This window comes from Elephantulus edwardii, unplaced genomic scaffold (genome assembly GCF_000299155.1).
Source record: "Elephantulus edwardii isolate Elephantulus edwardi_28Jun2011 unplaced genomic scaffold, EleEdw1.0 scaffold00082, whole genome shotgun sequence".
In the NCBI taxonomy this organism is placed as follows: domain Eukaryota; kingdom Metazoa; phylum Chordata; class Mammalia; order Macroscelidea; family Macroscelididae; genus Elephantulus; species Elephantulus edwardii.
The window spans coordinates 6,918,872-6,937,742 of NW_006399832.1; the positions used below are offsets into that span (position 1 = coordinate 6,918,872).

At 40.1% G+C, this 18,871-nt stretch overlaps 1 protein-coding gene across 1 annotated transcript in view; it reads left to right on the forward strand.

Moving 5' to 3' along the window:
- The window catches only part of MSH3 (mutS homolog 3), a 292,985-nt gene that overhangs the window by 194,472 nt on the left and 79,642 nt on the right, over positions 1-18,871 (forward strand). Inside the window, exons 17-19 of the mRNA XM_006889888.1 lie at positions 3,072-3,188; positions 4,610-4,621; positions 9,207-9,477. Of these exons, the coding sequence (XP_006889950.1) occupies positions 3,072-3,188; positions 4,610-4,621; positions 9,207-9,477 (400 nt within the window). The remainder of the gene's footprint in view (positions 1-3,071; positions 3,189-4,609; positions 4,622-9,206; positions 9,478-18,871) is intronic.

Here is an 18,871-nt window from a genome sequence, read left to right on the forward strand (position 1 = left end):
CCCAGTCACTGAATCAATCCACCTCATAGAGGGCCTTCCTCTCCTGCACTGTCCCTCCACCCTCCCAAGCATGATATCCCTCTCCAGGGACCGGTCCCTCCTCACAACATGTCCAAAGTATGTTAGACGGAGCCTCAGAAGATTATAATTATAGTATATTATATATTTGTTACGTGTCAGAGAGTTGGATAATGGGAGGATAGGAGAATTAATGCCTTTGAGCTGTGGTGCTGGAGAAGAGTATTGAATGTACCATAGACTTCTAGGAAAACAAACAGGTTCAACCTGGAGAGAGTTAAACCAGGCTGCTCCTTGGAGGCAAGGATTCTGAGCCTTCGTCTGACATACTTTGGACATGTTGCAAGGAGGGACCAGTCCTTGGAGAAGGATCTCGTGCTTGGGAGTGTGGAGGGACAGCGGCACAAGAGGGGAAGGCCCTTGATGAGGTGGATTGATTCAGTGACTGGGATGATCGGGATGGGTGTGTTAGAGACAGTGAGATTGCCATAAGATAGAGCAGGGTTTCAGGCTGTTGTATATAGGGTCAGCATGAGTCGCAAGGGACTTGATGGCACATAACAACAATGATGTATTATATATTTCACTATTTTTAATATTTTACACATATTTTTAATTGTTATACTAATAAATATTTTATGTTAAAAACAAGGTGAGAATGTTGGCATCTGGCTAAGATAGAGCAGGAGCTAGTTACTCATGAGGGTACTAAGGGACTCTGTGTAAACGATCAAAAACAAGGTTGATTTACACTTTGTGAATGATTATGCAGTTTACAATTTAAATTTAAAAGGCAACTATTTTCCACTGCTACTAGCATAAGGTATTGAAGAAACATGCACAAAGTATGTGAGATGAAGCTTTATCATCTGAGTCAACTGTTGTTGTATACTGTCAATTAAGAACCGACTCAAGGCTGGCTATCAGCGGGTTTTCAGAAGCAATTAGTCACACAGCAGGAGATTGACCCTCCTTCTCCAGTGGAGCAGTTGGTGGACTCGAACTGCTTGCCTTCAGGATTGCAGTGCCGCTTCTTGCCCCTAGGCCACCAGAGCTCTCTTCTGAGCCAACTATTGTTATGGGCCATCGAGTCACTTGTACAACAGCCCTATACCCTGCTCTATCCTGTGCCAATCTTATTGTCACTGACTCACCTACCCCAGTCACTGAATCAATCCATCTCTTTGAGGGTCTTCCTCTCCTGCACTGTCCCTCCACACTCCCAAGCATGACATCCCACTGCAAGGACTGATCCTTCCTTGCAACATTTCCAATCAGACGAAGCTTCAGAATCCTTGCCTCCAAAGAGCAGCCTGGCTTCACCCACTCTCAAATGAACCAACCTGTTTGTTCTCTTAGCAGTCCGTGGTATATTCAGTACTCTTCTCCAGCACCACAGCTCAAAGGCATCAATTCTCCTTCTATCATCCCTAGTCATGTCTAGCTTTCTGATGCATATTAAGTGATTACAAAGACCATGGCCTGAATCATGTGTACCTTAGTCTCCAGAGTAACATTGTTCCTCTTCAGTACTTTGGAGAGGTCTCTTAAAGCAGACTAGAGCTCCCTAATTTAGATTTGAATGTTGTTGATTTTAGAAGGTGCTTTCTTGTCTGCAGGCATTCTTTTCTTTATTTGCTCATGTTCTGTACTACAGTTGAGGAATGGAAGCATATTTTATCAAGAGAAAGTACTGAAAATCCTTTTAGTTAGTCTAGAAGAGTAACTGGATGTCTCACTAAATTAGTTTTCCAGAAGAGGAAGCTATGATAAATAAGTCTGCATAGAAATTAAGATGACTTAATTTAAAAACAATAAGCAAAACACAAGGAAGTGCTAAGATCTTTTTAGTAGTCAAGAATGAAATTTGAATGAACAAATAAGATGGTTTTGGAATGTTTCTTATAGTTCTTTATCTGTTTTTTGACTGCCAGGCCTTGACAGATACATGTTTTAGAACCTCATCAGTCAGATCATGAACATAGAAGCCCCACTCAGGCAACTTTGTCACAATGATCCAGTGACTTGATAATTTAAAAGAAAGTGTGACAATATATTACAAGAGTGAGGATGTAAAGGTCAAGGTACTCTCTGTCATCTCTGCCTGTTGCACCACACTGCACTTTTCTCCTTTAAAACCACATCATACAAATGACATCAACAAGAGTGCTAACCTACCATGACCACCACCTCAGAACTCCCCATGTCGGTGCTCTGCTGACCACCGTTTATCTTGATCCTCTCTCTCTGTGCTGCAGATGTTGTTATCATTCCCACTTTATAGATGAGGAAATACTTAGGGAAGATCAGTTACTTGGTCCAAGTCACGTAAGTATTGGTAGTGTGGCAGAGTCAGAACCTCAACCCAGATTTGCTAGCTCAGGACCCATGCATTCCCCCTGTGCTCCATGCTGCTTGATGAAGATAATCATGGAGATTGTCTCAAGCCCAGAAGAAGTGCATGCAGGTGGTATCTCTTACGCAGGGTCACCATGAAACTGCAGTTAGATTACAGCAAATGCCTCCACGTTCATTGCCTCCTGAATTGCTCTTCATTGTAATGTTTTGCATCTTTCCCTTTCTAATTGAAATACTTCAGTCAAAGACTAAGTATAAAGTATAAATAGTAATATGAAATTCAGCAACATAACTACCTCCCAGATTTGTCGGAAATTGTTTTGTCATATTTGTTTCTGAGCATTTTTTTTAAAAAAAAAACAAAACTCTTTCATTTGGTATATTTTTAAAGAAAAAAGCTTCCTGTTTATGAAAGAAAACATTCTGAACTCTGACTTTTGCCATATGGGCATTATTTGAAATGCTTTCAGAACACTTCCTGAGCAAATTCATATGTACTCCAAGCACCTTATTTACAACAAACATCTTTGGAATCAGTCGAATTCAGGAGCATAATTAAAGAATGCTCTTTAGAGATACTTCTTTTCAAGGTTCATGAGAGAATAATAAATAACTGCTTTAGTTTTCTGAAGTGATGGCATTGCTGCTTCCTCAGTAACCTTGACTTCCTGTTTCTGTTGTCTCCTCTCTTCTAGCACAAAAGCTGTGAGCCGTTTTCATTCTCCTTTTGTTGTAGAAAATTACAGACATCTGAATCAGCTCCGGGAGCAGCTAATCCTTGACTGCAGCGCTGAATGGCTAGATTTTCTAGAGTGAGTTTATAATACAAAATATAATCTGACTTCTTTGCTATGAGAAGTAGGACAGAGACTCTTTCCATAGAGAAAGGAAAAGTAGAGATTACTGTTTGCCACCTGCCATGACACCACTGAGTGCATGTTGTACCCTCTGGTTTTACTTTTAATCCAGTGAAAATAAAATCACTTTGTTTTTGCTGAGAGATCACATTGTTACTTTATTGTTTTTTATTGTTGGTGTCTAACATTTTGTGGCTAAGGATGTTTCCTACAGTCTTTGCTATGTCTCAGAGATTGTCTCAGATTCAGTATGAACACACAAATATGAACCGTAACTCTTACCTAAAAGAACAAACAAATCTGTCTTGAAGGAAGAGCAACCACTGTGCTCCTTAGAGGCCAGGGGGGTGAAACTTCATCTCACGTATTTCATGAACATTCTCAGGGCGAACCAGTCCTTGGAGAGAGAGACCTCGTTCAGAAAAAGGTTGTGGATCTGGGAAACAGAGGTGAAGGCCCCCAGCAGGCTGGGTAGACACAGTGACTGCCACAGTGGACTTAAGCACCGTAGAGATCTTGAGGATGGTGCAGGACAAGGCAAAGATCAGACCTGTTGTTCATATGGTCACTGTGAATCATAGTTCACTCAAAGACACCTAACAACAATAACATAACAAAGGGAGCTCTGGTGCCCTAGTGCATTCATTACATGTTGTATGGCTAACCAAAAGGCCAGCTGTTCGAGGGGACAGTCTCCTCCTATAAAGCTGTTAGTGTCTAGATGCCCCGTTGGGATTCTAATCTATATAAGACCAGCAGTGCATTGTTCATTTCCAAAGGGTCAACTCCACCGGAAGCTGGTACTGCAGAGGAAATTGCTTTGGACTTTACTGGCACAAATAGTGCTTCTCACCCATTGCCTTGTTCCCGCATTCCATTGCTTGCTTGCTACCACAGCTGACAATTGTGTTATAGTTTGTCCACCAGATCCCAAATTCCAGCATCATCAGCAGGGCCTTGAGCTCCAGAGCACAATGGTGCTGAGGGCACCTCAAGTCCAAGGGAGCGGGCTGCATGGCCGACTGCCTCCATATCTCCCTCCATTTCATACAATGCCAATTTTGCATAATGACTTACTCTTTGAAACCTAAGTATGTGAATAATTAAGACGTTTGTGTAGTAATAATCATAAACATTATTTGAACTCATACCCATAGTCAGTGATGTGTTGGTAATGGCTGACAACCAGCTTTCTGGGGAAAAAAAAATCATAATACTCATTAAAAATTTTTTTTGTCAATTTTGAGGCTGTTTTGTCACCACTGAACTGGATTTGGGAAAAGATGTACACAGTTAATGTCAGTGAATCTGTGGTAGCCTGTGCCAGCCCACCACTGGTCTGAACACTTTATATATTAACTCATTTTTCCTTACAGGAACCCTGTGAGGTAAGTATTATTATCATGCTCAGTTTATAAATTAATAATGCAAGATGCAGAAATTTTAAATAAGTTGTCCATGAAGAGTAAAAAGAGAGACCAGGATTCAATCCAGGCCATCTGGTGGTAGGTTGGTTGTGTGCCCACAGTGCGTCCCAAGACATCACTCTAAACAGAAATCTCACTGTTGGTCGCTGTTTAAAAATTTAAACAGTAAATATTCTGTAATGTTCAGAAGTTTTATTTCCATATCAAGTAAGTCAGCTAACAAGTGGGAGTGGGGGAGGGAACAAAATAGATGAGAATTTTTAAAAGGTAGTTATTTAAGAAATTGTTAAAGACCTACCAATTATAGCACTCATATAGGATTTGAACTTAGATTTAATCTTTTTGAGATAATCTTGACTGTTGTTGTTAAGTGCCATTAAGTCCTACGCAACTCATAGGGACCCTGTGAATGAAAGACCTGGACACTAGTATAAGTTTCATTCTTTCTCCAAGTTCATAGAGTTTCCACAGTCAAGCTATTTCAGAAGTGGATGCTGTTCCTGCTTCCAGGCTTGTTTTACTTGGGGCGCACCACCATGGGTAACCATTCTCACATTTGACACATCAGTGTCACAGTGTTCAGCTTCACAGCAACCACAACTTACCTCTGTACAGCAAGTGGACAGACCGGGGCTATATGACCTAGAGGAATGTTTGACCAAAACCAGCTAAAAACAGGCCTGAGTGCCATGGATTAGAGTCACGCACCTCTGGCTTGGTAGTATCACTTTCTGTCCCCTAGGCCAACTTATCTCTCTCTACGCGGTTGTTGTTGTTAAGTGCCGTGGAGTCATAGGCGACTCATAGTGACCCTTTGAATGAAAGACCTGGACACTTGTGTAACTTTCATCCTTTCTTCAGGTTCATAGGGTTTCTGCAGTCAAGCTGTTACGGAAGTGGATGCCACTCCTGCTTCCAAGTTTGTTTTAGTCGGGAAGCCCCACCAAACACTGTCCAGCACGGATAACCATTCTCACATTTGACACATCAGTGTTACAGTGTTCAGTCTCACAGCAACCTCAAGTTACCTCTGTACGGCAAGTGGACACATCAGGGCTATATGACCTAGAAGAATGTTTGAACAAAAACAATTAAAGACAGGCCTGAGACTCTTTAATAAAGAAGTGAATATTTTTCTATATTCTGTTCCTTTGCCAGTTTACTTTCCATTTCTCATTATGAGGTTGTTCACAGTCCTTGAGCCTCTCAGTTCTCCTGGATTCTTCCTTGGTAAAATCACCGACAACATGAACAGTGTACTCAGATTACATCTTCAGGAGTCAGGGGTCATCGTCTAGAGGCTTGGGAGTTGATAAGAGTATTCCATCTTCACTCTATTCTTAATCTTATGCCTTTAGGTTATATTTACTATGTTCTCTTTCTAGACAGAAGGAAGTTTGAGTCTCCCATGCCAAAAACTTTGGCACTATCCTTGTTTCTTTCTTCCCTTTTTTCCTTTTTTCTGTCTTTAAATTCCTGCCTATCTTTTTTCTATTTAGTTTTTTTCTTTTTCTATTCATTCTTCCCCTCTTCTCATATGTTGTTGTTGTTGTTATGTGCCGTTGAGTCGCCTGTGACTCATAGTGACCCTATGTACAACAGCCCTAAACTCCGCTCTGTCCTGTGCCAGTCGCACTGTCTCTGACACTCCCATCCCAATTATCCCAGTCACTGAATCAATCCACCTCATATCATAAAGGGCCTTCCTCTCCTGCGCTGTCCCTCCACCCTCCCAAGCATGATGTCCCTCTCCAAGGACCGATCTCTCCTCACAACATGTCCAAAGTATGTTAGACGGAGCCTCAGAATCTTTGCCTCCAAGGAGCCACCTGGTTTAACCCTTTCCAGGACAAATCTGTTTGTTTTCCTAGCAGTCCATGGTATTCTCAATACTCTTCTCCAGCACCACAGCTCAAAGGCATCAATTCTCCTTCTATCCTCCTTGGTCATTGTCCAACTCTCTGATGCATAACAAGTGATTGTGAAGATCATGGCCTGTATCAAACGCGCACCTTACTCTTCAGGAGAGGTCCCTAACAGCAGACTTTCCCATGGCAATGCGCCTTTTAATTTCCTGGCTGCTGGTGCCAAGACTGTTGACTGTGGAGCCAAGCAAGCTAAAGCTGTGTACAATCTCAATCTCTTCACCATCCATCCTGATGCTGCCAGTTGGTCCAGTGGTGAGAATCTTTGTCTTCTTGACATTGAGCCTCAATCCATATTGTAGGCTGCAGTCCTTGACACTCTGCAGCAGGCGCTTCAGGTCCTCCTCAGTTTCAGCAAGCAGGGTTGTGTCATCCGCATAACACAGATTGTTGATAAATCGTCCAGCAATCTTGACCCCACATTTCTCCTCATATAGCCCCGCCTCCTAGATAATCTGTTCTGCATATAGGTTGAAAAGGTATGGAGATAGGATACATCCCTGGCGTACGCCCTTCCCAATTTTGAACCATGCAGTGTTCCCTTCCTCTGTTCTGACGACTGCCTCCTGGTCCAAGTATAAGTTTCGCATTAGAACGATCAAGTGTTCTGGGATTCCCATTCTTCTCAGAGTCAGCCACAGTTTGTTATGATCTACACAGTCAAATGCCTTTGCATAGTCAATGAAACACAGATAGACATTCCTCTGGTATTCCCTGCTTTCAGCCCTCCGTTCCGGCAGGAAGGTCAAAGGAGGGGCTAGGCATCTGACTAGCTGAAGTTGGGCACCTCAGAGGACGGCCTCAGACCCCGCTGACCCATCCCATCTTTCCAGGTAATCGAAGACCCTCGGGCCAAGAAAAGCCTATCTACACACCAGTTCTACGGGATGCATCACCTTTGATGGGGAAGCATTACTACTAACCTTCAGAGACATTGATCCCAACATAAAGAACTACCATCAGCTGATGTGTTTGAAATCACAGAAGCCATGGAAGCTTCATATATAAGTTATTAAATGGAGGGCTGGTGAAAGGGATGAGATCTTCTCATATAGCATATATTATTTTCAGCACTCACACCATTCTTAACTGCATTAGCCTTTTAGCTGGACTCAACTACGAAGTTAATCCAAGAGTACACTTGCTTTTGTTCCCATTCCAAAGAAGGGTGACTTAACAGAGTGCAGAAATTATCAAACAATATCATTAATATCACATGCAAGCAAGATTCTACTGAAAATTATCTAAAAATGACTGGAAGAGCACATCAACAGAGAATTGCCAGAAGTGCAGACTGGGGTTAGAAAAGGCCCTGATACTAGGGATATTAGAGCTAATGTTAGATGGATCTTGGCTGAAAACAAAGAGGAATGTCTGTGTTTCATTGACTATGTAATGACATTTGACTGTGTGGATTACAACAAACTGTGGCTGATTCTGAGAAGAATGGGAATCCCAGAACACTTGATAGTACTTTTGTGAAACCTGTACTTGACCCAGGAAGCAGTCCTCAGAATGTTGACATTTGCCAGGGCCTTTGCAACACTTGCTTTTAATCATAATCACCCTGTTGCTGTATTTTCAAGATAATGGGAGTTAACTGGTTTGTGCAAGACCTGGCACAGTTTAGTTCAGTTGTGCATAGTCATTGTGAATCTGAGCTGATTTGGGATCATTTGACAACAACCTAATGAAAGTTGACCAGTGTTAAAATGACATTGCCCAAGAATATACTCATTACGTAGTGATAAGTGAAGAAAAAGAACATCAAACAGTGTTATAATAGGATACAATTATTTGTATCCTTACATACACACGGGCATATAGTCTTTTTTATGGTTAGGATGATCATCATTACTCAAGTACCAAATTTTATCACTATGTAACAGCCGAATTACATCGTTACACAATTACTGAACCACTGAGAATCATGGCCCAGCCAAGTTAACTTTAACCATTACAGTCAATATTATTCTCACCTTTTATCTCAGCATTTGTTACTAACATACTCAAGTAGTAGGCTTTATACCATTGTCATAAATACAAACTGTCAGATAACAAAGATTACAAAGATAGTCATTGAGGCATTAATGTATATGTAGCTACCCTGCTCTGTCTGAGTATCAAAAAATGTTTGACACTGAAAAGCTGTCCGTTTTTCTCACGGTTTTCCCTCATTCTTGGGTCTCATAGAGGCCCTCATGATCCTAACTTGCAATCTAGGAAGCAGATAATTGCCTCTCCTGACTCTACAAAATCTGTCATGGTAATGACTGCCATTCGCTGTCATTAATTCCCATAAAATTTTAAAAGAAAGGCAGGAAGAGATAAGTAATTAATGTAGACAATGATGTCATTTCTGACAATAATATAAATAAGACATGCAAATTAAATGAGAAACCATATTGGAAACCTTAAGCATTACCACAATTCTTTTAAAGAAGCCTTGTTTGATTTCTTGGCATTTCAATTTTTTCTGTATCTTGCCCATTTTTTTTTTAAGAGTTCAGGATTTTTTATTGAACATGTTACAAAAAGAGTTTAGTCAAAAAGACCAAATCCCATGTCATCATCAGACTCTGCAGATTCTTCTTTCTTTGCTTCCCCTTTCTTCTCCTCAGCTGGAGCAGCAGCAGTTGGCAGGGCAGGTCCTCCAGCTGGTGCGGCCCCGGCCGCTGGGGCAGGTCCACCAGCACCCACACTGCAGATGAGGCTCTCAGTGTTGACATTTGCCAGGGCCTTTGCAAACAGTCCAGGCCAGAAAGGTTAAACGTTGACACCGGCTGCCTTAATGAGGGCATTGATTTTATCCTCCGTGACTGTCACCTTATCGTCGTGCAGGATGAGGGCCGAGTAGATGCAGGCGAGCTCAGAGATGGAGGCCATGGTGCGGTGGTTCTAGGCTGAAGTCTGCCGGAGCGGTGCTAGTCGCCGGATGAAGTGAGGGCCTCACCCCAATGCGGTCTTAGCTTCCTCTGAAAAACCAAGCACCTTAAAGGCAACTGAGGAAAGGGGCTATCTTGTCCATTTTTAAGGAGACTGTCCATTTTTATAAAAAAGAATCACCTAATAAATGAGTAGTGTAGATAATGGTTGGATGCTATTGTTGTTTTTAGGGTCCTTTGAAGCAGTTTTGACTCATAGTGACCCCACAACTGCTCTAGGACGTTCTTGACTATCATTGATTTGGGAGCCAATTGCCACATCTCTCTCCCTTGAAATACCTGCTGAGTTTGATCTGCCAACATTTTGGCAAGCAGCCAAGTAACCAGGTTACTACTATAACCAGGTTCATATGACGACATGTAATTATCACTTAACTACCAACCTCTTAAGGATGAAGTGTAAACACCATAATCTCTTCCCAAAAGATGATGCTGGGTTCATGTCAGCTCAGCTCTGCTCATTGAGTTGAGTGGGTTCAGACCGATACTGACTTTCCATCAGGTTTCTGGGACTGTAAATCTTTATGGGAGGAGACTGCCCATCTTTCTCCCTTAAAACTGTTAGTAAATATAAACTACTAGAAATGTGCAGACATTGATCAGCAGTGTAACGTGCTATGGACTACACCCCATAGGTCCTTAGGTTACCATGTAGGCTAGAGGTAAGGAATTGCACTTCCGGTCCAAAGGAACATGGTTAAAATCTTTCATGCCTAGCTACATGTCCCAAGCATGAAAGACAAAGCTTTACCATCTTTTTCTTTTTTCCCCCCATTAAAAATTTTTTTCATTATTAATTTTTATTATTAAAATTAAAGTTTAGAGACTGAGGGTTTCCATCATTCATTGTTGCACTTTTCTCCCTCCCCACTCTTCCCTCCCCCCCAATTCACTCTTCTCTTTGAAAAGTAAAAAGTTTTTCATTGTTATACAATCCCTCATCCCAAGTCCACTCCACTATGCAGCCTTCATTCTGGACTCCTGTCATGACAATAATACCTGATCACATATTCCTCTTAAAACAGTTTTCTCCCTCATCTGTTTCAATGCAGTATATATTATTCATCCCATCTTTTTTAGTCCCCCCAACACCGATATCAGTCCTCTTTTATAACAGTGGCACTATGCATTATTTGTCCTTTTTTTGACTGAGATATTTCACTCAGCATAATGTCCTTCAGGGTCACCCATTTTGAATAATATTTCATGAGTTCCTTATTTTTCAATGCAGCATAGTATTCCACTGCTGTGTGAATATACAACAGCTTCTCTATCCATTCATTTGTTGATGGGCACTTAGGTTGTTTCCAGTTCCTTGCTGTTGTGAACAAAGCCGTGATAAACATGGGTGTGCATATATATGCTTGGGTGGCAGTTATGGTCTCTTTGGGGTATATTCCCAGTAGTGGAATTGCTGGGTCAAATGGAATCTCTATTTGTAACTTTTTGAGAAAGTGTCACACCACTTTCCACAGTGGTTGCACCATTTTACACTCCCACCAACAGTGAATAAGGGTTTCAGTTTCTCTGCAACCTTGCCAGCATTTGTTGATTGCTGTTCTGTTAAATTTTGCTATTCTGACTGCAGTGAGATGATATCTCATAGTTGTTTTTACCATCTTTTTCCAGTACTTATCTCTTTGTCCTTTTGGCAGCCCATGGGATAATCAGCACTCTTCTGTGGCATCACACCTCACAGGCATCATTCTTCTTCTGTCATTCTTATTCATTGTCCAGCTCTCTGAGGTAAAGCAGGTGATTGAGAAAGAAGATTATGTCCTCAATCAGGTGTACCTTTAGTCATCAAATTACATTATTGCTCTACAGCATTTTGGAGATGTCTCTGACAGCATACCTGCTCATGGCAAACCATCTCTTGATTTCCTGAACTGCTGGTACCAAGAGAATTGATTGTAGATCATAGCGAGACGACATCATTGACCACTTTACTCTTTTCTCCAGCAAGCATTTCATATCCTCCTCACTTTTAGAAGCAATGTTGTGTCATCTGCTTAACACAGGTTGTTGATGCTGACCCTGATGTTACATTCCCCTTAATAGAGTCTAGCTTTGTAAATTATTTGCTCAGCACACAGTTTGAATAGGTGTGAAGAAAGGATATAACCCTGACACACACCATTCCTGATATTAAATCACGCAGTGTTCCCTTGCTCCACTTGGGTAACAACTTCTTAATCTAGGTATAGATTTCTCATGAGCCCAATTAAGGATTTTGAAATTCCCATTCTTCTCAAAGTTAGCCATACTTTGTTATGATCCATATAGTCAAATGCCTTTGCATGGTCAATAAAACACAAATAGACATTCTTCTGGTCTCCTCTGGTTTTAGCCAAGATGTGTCTGACATCAGCTATAATAATAGCTCTGGTGCCACAGCCTTTTCTTGTGGATTTTTTTGTTTGTTTGTTTTTTAAGAAGCAAGCAGAAGCATATTGCATTAGATTTTTCACCCCCTCTATGGCAAGCGTTTACAAATCTTTATTCTTTAAAAAATTCATATATGTATTCTATTAGGGTGTGTGTGTATTATGTATATGTGTGTGTGTATTATGTATATGTGTGTGTATGTGTGTGTATATATATATATATATATGATGTCCACATGTAATATTTAATGAAGCAAATCTCAGAAATGTGGCCAATGTCTTCTAAAGCCAGCTTGAATTTCTGGCAGTTTCCTGTCCATGTACTGTTCTAACCATTTTTGGATCATCTTCAGCAGTATTTTGCTTACATGTGATATTAATGGTATTGTTTGATAATTTCCAAATTGTGTTGGATCACCTTTCTTGGAAATGGAAACAAAAATTGAACTCTTCTAGTCAGCTGGCCAGGCAGCTGCCCTCCAAATTTCCTGGCATTCACTGCTGAGCATATCCAGGGCTGCATCTCTTTGTTAAAACACGTCAGTTAGTCTCTCATTGATTCCTAGGGCCTTATTTTTTGCCAGTGCCTTTAGTTAAGCTTAAATTTCATCCTTCTTTGCCATTGGCTCTTGTTCATATGTTACTTCCTGAAATTTTTCAGTGTCATCTTATTCTTTTTGTTAGAGTGATTCTGTATATACTGCTAAATAAGGTTAATAAAAGAAAAAAAAAGACCTATTTCATATGAAAATGCATTTCTAAAATATTTTAACTACTTTTAAGAGATATTACAATTCAATTATTTAAAGAATTTTCGGTGAAGAATATTCCAAACTCCTAATTCTTTTTTTGGACATGAAAGAAATGATATTTTTTGAGAGAAGTTCCCATTTAGAGTTTTTACAGCATTAATTTCTTGCAATACTTTGATGAAAAGTAATATGATTAATATTATAGCTATGAGTACTTCAACAAGAGATAAATACACTTGGATAGTTGTATTCAAGGTTTTGCTGTTTGGTTCACTGAAATTAATAATTTTTTTAATGACATCGTATTCATACCATCTGGAACTTTAGTAAGCAGTCTGCAGAACAGTCAATGCTGTTGAGTTCTGATAGGAGCTTAAGCCACAAATTCTCTAGTAATATTTCAGGCAATATCATATATTTTTTAAAATAAACATGTTAATACATTTTTCATATTTTAAACTAATCCACGAACACTATAGAAACTTCTGAAGTCATAAATGAAATGAAAATAAAATCACCATTAATCTCACAATCTAAAAGTAATCAATTACAATTTAATGTTCTCTCTCTACATATATATATAGGGAGAGAGAGGTCCTTGGAGAGGGACATTGTGCTTGGCAGAGTGGAGGGACGGGGCAGGAGAGGAAGACCCTCGATGAGATGTATCGATTCTGTGGGTGGAGTGGTGGGAATGAATGTGTTTGAGACAGTGAGGTTGGCACAAGATAGAACGGCATTTAGGGCTCCTGTACATAGGGTCACTATGAGTCGCAAACGACTCGATGGCACATAACAACAACAACTATTTACATTTATAACATACTTATGTGTACATATACACAGTGATAACATACCTTGAATTCTGGTCACTTAGTTTATAGGAAATTGTGCTGCTAACTCAAAGGCTGTACCTGTCTGGCTGTGTGGATCTACTTTTGTTCAGTACTGCCAAGTCAGAACCAACTGAAAGCTGACCCCCTAGCAGATTTTTACAGGCAATAAATCCCACTGAAGGAGATTACCCATCTTTTCCCCCACAACAGATCCAATTTTGTACATGCCATGATTTATTCATCACAAATATCTTTCAAAAGAACACAAATGGGCCTCAACAGATGGACTACATAGGAATCAAATTGACTGAATCTTTGTAAAGAATCATTGGAAAAGTCAGTATCAGCAGTCAAAACCAGGCCAGGTGCTGACTATAGAACAGACCATCAGTTACTCATATGTCAGTTCAAATTGAGACTGAAGAAATGAAAAACAAGTACCAAAGTCTTTTCCGAGTCTGTCTTTTCTGAATTAAAAATTATCTTAAGAATAGATGTGAAGCATTGAGCTCCAAGGATTGAGAACCAGATGAGTTGTGAGATGACTTCAGGGATATCATCCATGAGGAGAGCAAAAGGTCACTACAAAAAGGAAAAAGAAAAACCAGAATGGATATCAGAAGAGTCGCTGAAAATGGTACTATAGCATCAGGAAGCAAAAAATAATGGAAGAGATTAAAGTAAAATTGCTGAACAGAAGATTCCAAAGAAGAGCTTGAGAAGACAAAGCAAAGTATTATGGATTATGCAGAGAGAAAAATTTGCTTGGCACTTCTCATCAACAACCTACATTATGTAAATGACACAACCTTGCTTGCTGAAACTGAAGAAGACTTGAAGCACTTGCTGCAGAAGGTCAAGAAATGTAGTCTTCAATATGAATTGAAGCTTAACATCAAGAAGACAACGATTTGCACCACTAGGCCAATTGGCAGCACCATGATGGATGGAGGAGAGATTGAGGTTGTGAGCAATTACAGCTTACTCGGATCCACAATTAACACTCTTAACACCAGCAGTCAGAAAATCAAAAGATGACTTTCATGGGGAAAATCTGCTGTCAGGGACCTTTCGAGTGCTAAAAAACAATGATGTCAGTCTAAAGACTAATCCAATCCATGGTCTTCACAATTACTTGTTATGCTTCAGAAAGTTGGACATTGACTAAATATGACAGAAGAATTGATGCATTCAAGTTGTGGTGAAAAATTGCTTGATGGGCTCAAATTGCTGGAGAAGAGTCTTGAACATCCATGACTGACAAGAAAATAAGTAGGTCTGTCTTGGAGAGGGTGATACCAAGTATGTCAATGGAGATGAGGATTTTGAAGCTCCATCTCACGTACTTTGGGCATGTGGCCAGGAGAGACTGGTCCTTGGAGAAAGACATCATGCTTGGAAGGGTGGAGGGACGACATAGGAGAGGGAGACCTCGGATGAGATGGATTGGTACAGTAACCGGGACAGTGAGGGGTTAGTGTGTCAGAATTAGTGAGACTGGCTGAGCACAGGGCAGGGTTCAGAGCTGCTCTACGTAGGGTCTTTATATGTCACAAGTGACTGAACGGCATACAATAACAACACCCTTCTTTTATCTTTGATGGTGGATTTAATTCTCAAGTCTGTTTTATCAGAGATTAGTTGAGGTTACCATTTGCTTGGTACATTTTTTTTTTCAGCCTTTAATTTTTTTTTTTTTTAGTCTTCTTTCTTTTCTTTTTTTTTATGTGTCCAAAATTTTTATTGGCTTTGGGTTGTTTGGGGTTTTTTTTTTTGTTTGTTTTTATCCACTCTGCTACTTTTTTTTCTCTTAATTGGTGCATTTCATTTACTTTAAGTATGATTATTTTCAGGTAAGATTTTACCTTTGCAATTTTGTTGTGCTTCTTTTTCTCTTGTTTTTGTTTACTATGGTCCATCCACTTCCTTTGGTATCTCTGTGTGAAGAACTTCACTCAATTTTTTTTATATACATATATATTTTGGTCTTGTTTTCACAGATTCCTTAAGTTCATTCTTTTCTGCAAAGGATCTAATTTCTTCTTCATATCTGATGGAGAGCTTTGCAGTTTATGGGATCCCTGGCTGTCAATTGCTTTCTTTCAACTTTCTGTATATGCCATCTCATTGTTTTCTAGCTCATATGGTTTCTTCTGAGAGATCAGAACTTAATTTAATTGTTTCCCCTATTTAGGTGATTCTTTGTTTTTCTCTTGCTGCTTTTAGAGTTCTATCCTTATTTGCAGAACTTTACTATGATATGTCTTGACGTTTTTCTTTTCAGGTCTAGTCTCTATGGTGTTTGCTCTGCTTCTTAACTGTGCTTCAAAATATCTGGCAACTTTTCTTCTAGTACTTGTTCCACAATTTTCTGAGTGATTTCCCTGTCACTCCTATCTTCTTGAGTTCCAGTTATAAGTTATGTTGTTCCTTTTGATGTCATCCCACATGATTTCTTTATTTTCTTTATTTCTCATCTCTTCTTTTTCTTCTAGTATGTTTCCAGTGCCCTCTTATCTTCCAGCTCACTGATTCTCTGTTCCATCTCTTCAGTTTTACCTTTTTTTCCTTTAAGCATGTTGGATACTTGTGCCGTTTCAGTCTTAATATTCTAGATTACATTTTCATTCTTTTCTGTTTTCCAGTACTGTATTGGCTGTACCCTCTCTGACATGTGATGCTTTTTTAAATTCTTGTACTTCTTTATCAGAGCTATCAATTCTTTCTTCCATATTTTACATTTTTTCCCATAGCTGTTCAAGGTGTTCCTCATCAATATATTTCTTCTGGATTGTTGTCTCTGGGATATTTGCCTTCTTAATTGTTTCTTCCATCATTTACATCTTCTTCTGTACCTGTTCAAAGAAAATCCACATCACAATATTTCTTCTGGTTCTTTCCATCTAAGATATTCATTGGGTCCACCTTTTTAGAAGAAGGGTTATTTGGTTTTTCATGATGACTGAAGCAGATTGCTGCTTTCTTGACATTATGTTACTATTTTCTTAGTATATGTAAGGTCATTGTAAAAATTTAGTGACCTAGAGTATGGCAGTGTTTTGTGAGGGATATATATGTTGTTGTTGTTGTTATTGTTAGGTGCCGTCAAGCTGTTTACAACTCATAGTGACCTGATGTACAACAACCCTAAATCCTGCTCTCCTGTGCCAGTCTTAGGGTCTTTGACAAACCTACCCCACCATGACCCCAGTCACTGAATTAATCCATCTCATTGAGCGTCTTCCTCTCCTGTCGTCCTCCTTCCTCTACCCTCCCAAGCATGACATCCCTCTCCACGGACTGGTCTCTCTCCTTGCAACATGTCCAAAGTATGTCAGGATAAGCTTCCTTGCCTCCAAGGAGCAGCCCAGTTTCACCCTCTCTAGGACAAATCTGTTCATTCTCTTAGCAGTCCATGATATATTCAATACTCTTCTCCATCACCGCAGCTGAAAGGCATCAATTTTCCTTCTATCATCCCTAATCATTGTCCAGCTCTCTGATGCACAGCAAGAGATTGCAAAGATCATGGTCTGTATCAGGCACACCTTAGTCTCCAGACTGACATTGTTGCTCTTCAGTATTTTAGATAGGTCTCTAACAGCAGACTTTCCCATCACAATACATCTTTTAATTTCTTGGCTGCTGGTATTAAGAGTGTTTATTATGGAGCCAAGCAAACTAAAGTAAAGCTGTGAACAATCTCAATCTCTTCACCATCTGTAATGCTGTTGCCAGCTGGCCCAGTGGTGAGACTCTTTGTTGTCTTGATATTGAGCCTCAATCCATACTGAAGGCTGCAGTTCCTGACCTTCTGTAGCAAGTGTTTCAAGTCCTCCTCCATTTCAGCAATCAGGGTTGTGTGATCTGCATAAAGCAGATTGTTGATGATTCTATCTCCAATCCTGATGCCACATTTCTCCTCATAAGAGCTCAGCCTCCTGGATGATCTGTTCTGCATATAGATTGAAAACGTATGCAGATAGGACACATCCCTGGTATATTCCTGCCCCAATACGCTTGGGAGGGTGGAGGGACAGCACAGGAGGGGAAGACCCTCTGTGAGGTGGATTGATTCAGTGACTGGGGTAATCGGGATGGGTGGGTTAGAGGCAATGTAATTGGCACAGGGTAGAGCAGGGTTTAGGGCTGTTGTACATAGGGCCGTTATGAGTCGGAAGTGACTCAACGACACCTAACAACAACAACAACAACAACAACAACAACAACAACAACAACAACGCTTGTTTACTTACAAAGTTCATATGCATTGGTTTTCACACTGGATCTTTTCCATTTCCTTTACTTACCCCTCTCTCCTCCCATCAAATTGTGCAACCCTATCATTACCCCCTGCCCATGCTCATCCCTCTGCTCCTACCCTTCCCCTGCCCCTTGGAGCTTCAGACATGTTTTACTGGGTAATCTATTTCTACAATAATGATCTTATTCTATTTCTGCAATAATGGTCTCATACCGTATTTGTCCTTATGAGACTGAGTTAGTTCACTTAGCATAATGCTCTCCAGTCTCTCCCTACTTAGGTAGTGACTTTAGAAATCAGCTCCTGTATGCTGCATACTATTCCAGTGTGTGAATGTACCATGATGTCTCAATCCATTAGATTGTGGCTGGACATTTGGGCTGTTTCTACAATCTTGTGATGGTGAATAATGCTGCTATGAACATTTGTGTACAGATCTCTGTGCCTCAGTTCTCATTTTTTCAAGGTATATTCGCAGCAGTGGAATAACTGGGTCATATGAAATTTCTGTGTTCGGAAAACTTGCATTTCTTGGGTGCTTCTCTCCCACAACTTCATCTAGCTAGGTCTCTTTACACAGCTACTTCCCTTGTGCTTGCTTAATTTGAAATAAAACAAAGGTAAAAATCTTAAATAGGCCAATCAGCAACAAAGACGTCAAAAGGAGAATTGAAGTGTCCCCTAACTTGTCTAGCTTTCTCTAATAGTGACCATTTCAGTAGTAATCCATAGGCAAAGCTCCTTGAATCAGGTGACCATTCTACTCCAATCATTTGGACTCTAGTCAGTGAGGGCACATGGTACATAAACATGGCCACCTGATCCATCTAGGAAATTTTTGTTCCTAGGGATTGTGGGTAGTAGGCAAGATGATTAGAATCTCCTATCTTAAAGAATCTATGTAGTCTGCAAATAGATGTTTTGCAATTGAGATCACCCAAGCTGATTGTAAAGGAGATCAGATATTGTTAATCAGCTTACACTTGATTGCTAACACAATTTAGAAATGTCCAAACAGTTTATACCAGTTTTCAAGTAAGTCACAAACACTTATCCAATAGGATCCAACTTCGCCAAACTCTGGAAGCAATTTTTTTTTTAA